At 31.1% G+C, this 4,057-nt stretch overlaps 1 protein-coding gene across 1 annotated transcript; it reads right to left on the bottom strand.

Annotated features, from left to right (window-relative positions):
• Nucleotides 1–1,734: 1,734 nt before the first annotated feature.
• LOC124896640 lies at nt 1,735–3,527 on the bottom strand. Its single transcript, XM_047408248.1, has 4 exons — nt 3,412–3,527; nt 2,954–3,205; nt 1,879–2,384; nt 1,735–1,778 (listed from the first exon to the last, which is right to left on the bottom strand). Exons 1-4 carry the CDS (start codon nt 3,525–3,527, stop codon nt 1,735–1,737), a joined length of 918 nt encoding a protein of 305 aa, XP_047264204.1.
• Between the last annotated feature and the right edge of the window lie 530 nt (nt 3,528–4,057).

The raw sequence follows: 4,057 nt of genomic DNA on the forward strand, positions 1-4,057 counted from the left end.
ATTACACAGTTCATATGCAGTACTTTATATGCAGTATATATACAGGTCTTATATAGTAGTTACACAGCCTATACACAGGTGATATGCAATTCATATATAGGTCCTATATAGTAGTTACAATATTATATGAAGTATTTATGCAAATTTATACCAATATTCAGTATATATACAACATTTATTTAGTTCCTATACAGTTGTTACATAGTTTAAGGACACTATTTCTACAATTTTATACATTTATCCCAACAATATATAGAATTTATATATTGTTGTAATAAAGTATCTATATAGTTTATAAAAGTAGTTATATTCAAAATATAAAAGTGCAATGTATTTGCTAATTAATTCAAAATACAAATACTAGTACTTATATATATATATATATATATTCAAACTGTATATAGGTATTATACATGATTGACACAGAAGATATGCATTTTTATTAATCATTGTAGCAGAAAAATTACACCCCCAGCTCAGATGAGTTGATTAGTGCACCTCACCAAAGAATGTGGTTAAATGAAACACCATAATGCACAGATTTCTATAAGAGTAGAATGCATTTGAAGTAAACTAATATTGTTTCTATTACATTGCTATGAAAAGAATAGTCTTTTTTCAAGGGACAAAAATGGAAAAGATAAAAGTGCTCTTGCAGCAGCATCCTATTATATTCTTGTTGGAGAATTTTCACATGTTCTTCGATTGTGTCTTATTTTTCCACAGAGCCCACATGAATTTGTTGCTTAAAGTAGTCCATAATACCCTTTCCTCGATTGTTCTTTTTTGGTTTTCCTGATTTTGATTTCCAAATTGGTGGCAGTACTATATGAGCTGATATCTCTGTTGAGATGTGCCAAGCTATTTCATCAGAAAGTGGTATAACTGGAAGTTCCTATGCTTTTAAGAAGTTTTCTCTTGTGTAATATGGAGCACAATAACTTTGTAAGTCCATATGCATGTAAGTTAGGACCGCCATAGCATATGGACAAGGTATTCCATCTATTTGAAATTGTTGGCAGGAATATTTTTTTCACGCATGCAAACAATGTTTCATTTCCAGTGTCCTCAATGACTACATAAGAATAGTGAGTAGAACCCATCACCTGCAATGTACAAATATATTAGTAGATAGTGTACACATTACAATATGTAAGTGTCTGTGAAGTAGAAATAAGAAGTAATACCTTCATTTTATTTGATAGAATGAGATTTTACCTCATTATTATATTGTATTTTTCCCAGTTCTGTAAATATTGCTTTTGAATGTTGTCTATACTCATTATTCCATCTCATAACTAGATCCATCATAAATTGTAGGAATTTTTTAATTGGCAGGTCTCTTGCATCTCTATTTGCTGAATTTATGGATTCTGCTATGTTTGAAGCCATGAACATCAACCTGTTGACATGGGCATGAGCTATAGACCATTTTTCATAGCCTATATCAAACAGATACTTCTTCACCCTATTATCAATTTTGTTTATGTCTTTCATAAGCCGATCAAAGTCTGCCTTTATGTATGTTCTGGCTATTGTAAAGAAGATCCCCTTTAAATGCTTTTGATTCTTCTTAAATCTACCCTTGATGTTGTTTTATAGATGGTAGATGCATATATAGTGAGCCATATTTGGATATACAAGTGCAACAACTTTTAATATGCTGTCATGCCTATCAGATACTATGCACATGCCTTCTCTTTCACCAAAAGCAGTGTTAAACATGCAGAAAAATCATTCCCATGAAGCATCATTTTTAGAATCAACAACAGCATATGCTAGTGGCAAAATATGTCCTGATTAAAAAAGTGGAAAAGTGTTTATCAGTGCATGCCAACATATAAATAATTTTGTCTAAAAAATTTTTATAAAACTCACATGCTGCATCCAGCACACTAGCAGAAAACATTGTTCCCTTGTATGCAGATTTCAGAAAAGTTCCATCAACAACAATGGTAGGCATACAATATCTCCAGCCCCTAATTAATGTGCTCAACATGACAAAAACATATAAAAAGTGATTGTCCTCCATTTTGTGTAGTCTTGTGAATGATCCAGGATTTATTGTGTTTACCATGTATAGGTAAGCTGGCAATTTAGCATAAGATTCATGCAAGGAACCTCTGACCAGTTCAAGTGCTTTTTCTTTGGCTCTATATGCTTTTTTGTAGTTCATCTTAATTCCGTACAAATTTCTCATTTCTTCCATGATCTCTGCTGGACTGTATGTTGACTTTAGATTTATAAAATTGTGCTTCACCAATTTTGTGATGGTTAAAGAAGTAGCATGCCATTGTGAAAGCATTCTGTCCGTAATTGGACAAGTGTGATCATCGACAAATTTGGTCACTATGAAAACTTCTGAATTTTGTTGACTTGAAGATCTAAAAGTTCAATTGCATCTCTGATTGATACACTTAAGATAGTACCTAGATACATTTATATACAATAAATGTATATGCAGTACACTATTCATATCCCATATATATGTTGGTGGTATACAGAAATTTACACAGTTCATATGCAGTACTTTAGATCCAGTATATATACAGGTCCTATATAGTAGTTACACAGACTGTACACAGGTCATATGCAGTTTATATACAGGTCCTATACAGTAGTTACAATATTATGTGCAGTATTTATGCAAATTTATACCAACATTCTGATAAAATATAAAACTTACACGTTGTTGACATAGGTCATATAAAGTAGTTATATAGTGTAATATCCAATATATATATGCAGGTGCTATACAGAAATTACACAGTTCATATGCAGTACTTTATATGCAGTATATATATAGGTTCTATATAGTAGTTATATAGTCTGTACACAGGTCATATGCAGTTTAAATACAATATTTATGCAAATTTAAAACCAACATTCCAATAAAATATAAAACTTACATATTGTTGAGACAGGTCATATAAAGTAGTTATATAGTTTATACCTTGATAATGATGATCTTTTCACCTTAAATTGGAATCTCCCATGGATTGCATAATGTTTCATCACACTTGATATGGTATTTTTATCCCAGTACAATTGCCCTTGTTCAACATCTCTATAAAGTGGATCCTTAATTATCGATTCAGTCTGTTCTTTCATTTCTTCATCTTCAATTATATAATCAGAAATAGGTATCGGATGAACTTGAATAGCAGTCGGAGATGTTTCGATCAAATTTCCAATTAAGGATTCTCTATTTTCAAATGTGTTTTGTAGTGTTATACACAATGAAAATTCATCTATACCCAATTTTTTTTCTTCACCTCCATATAAAGTCTAACACTCATATCATTGTAAATAGTCATAGATCCACTTTTTACAATGTATTTTATTATCATTAAACCAAAATTTCGCTCTAGATTCAACTGCTTATACAGTTCATCAACAAAATATTTGTACCTGCAATCCGAATTCAAAAGTAATCCATTGATTGTAAACTTTTCAAACTGTACATCACTTAACCACTCTTCTCCATATTGCAGCATAATTGGAACTAAACTCGAACTTGAAGCCATACTTTCATATCAACTAAAGCTAATTGTAAATGAAAAAAACTTTTTGAATCTAATTTATGAAGGATATTGTATATTTATATACAATTTATGAAGGTATTTTAAGGTAATATGGTGTATTTGAAAGAGGATTTGTGAGATTTTAATGGAAAGGAATCCTGAGGTAAAATTGGGGAAGGAAAGTATGAGTTTCAATTGAAAAGAAAAGAAATATATTATGCTATTTTTGCGGCTTCTTAGCGGTGATTAGAAGATGGATAAAATATGGTATTATTTAAACGACTATTAAGTGGGAATTAAAAACAAGGGCTATTTTTGTGGAATAAGTTTTAGGAGAAGGATTATTTTTATCCTTCTGCCTTCTTCTTTTTTGGTGTGTTCCGCATTAGAACCTGATTATGTAGGGTCCATTCTAGGGAAGTGACCCCTACAAGTTAGTTGGTTCATGTTGTTTGATGTTAAATAGGAGAAAAATAAGTTGAAAGCCCTCCTAAGTATTTAATTAAAAAAAGGGAAATGTGGGTGGTCCCACA

This window comes from Capsicum annuum, chromosome 3 (assembly GCF_002878395.1).
Source record: "Capsicum annuum cultivar UCD-10X-F1 chromosome 3, UCD10Xv1.1, whole genome shotgun sequence".
Classification (NCBI taxonomy): Eukaryota; Viridiplantae; Streptophyta; class Magnoliopsida; order Solanales; family Solanaceae; genus Capsicum; species Capsicum annuum.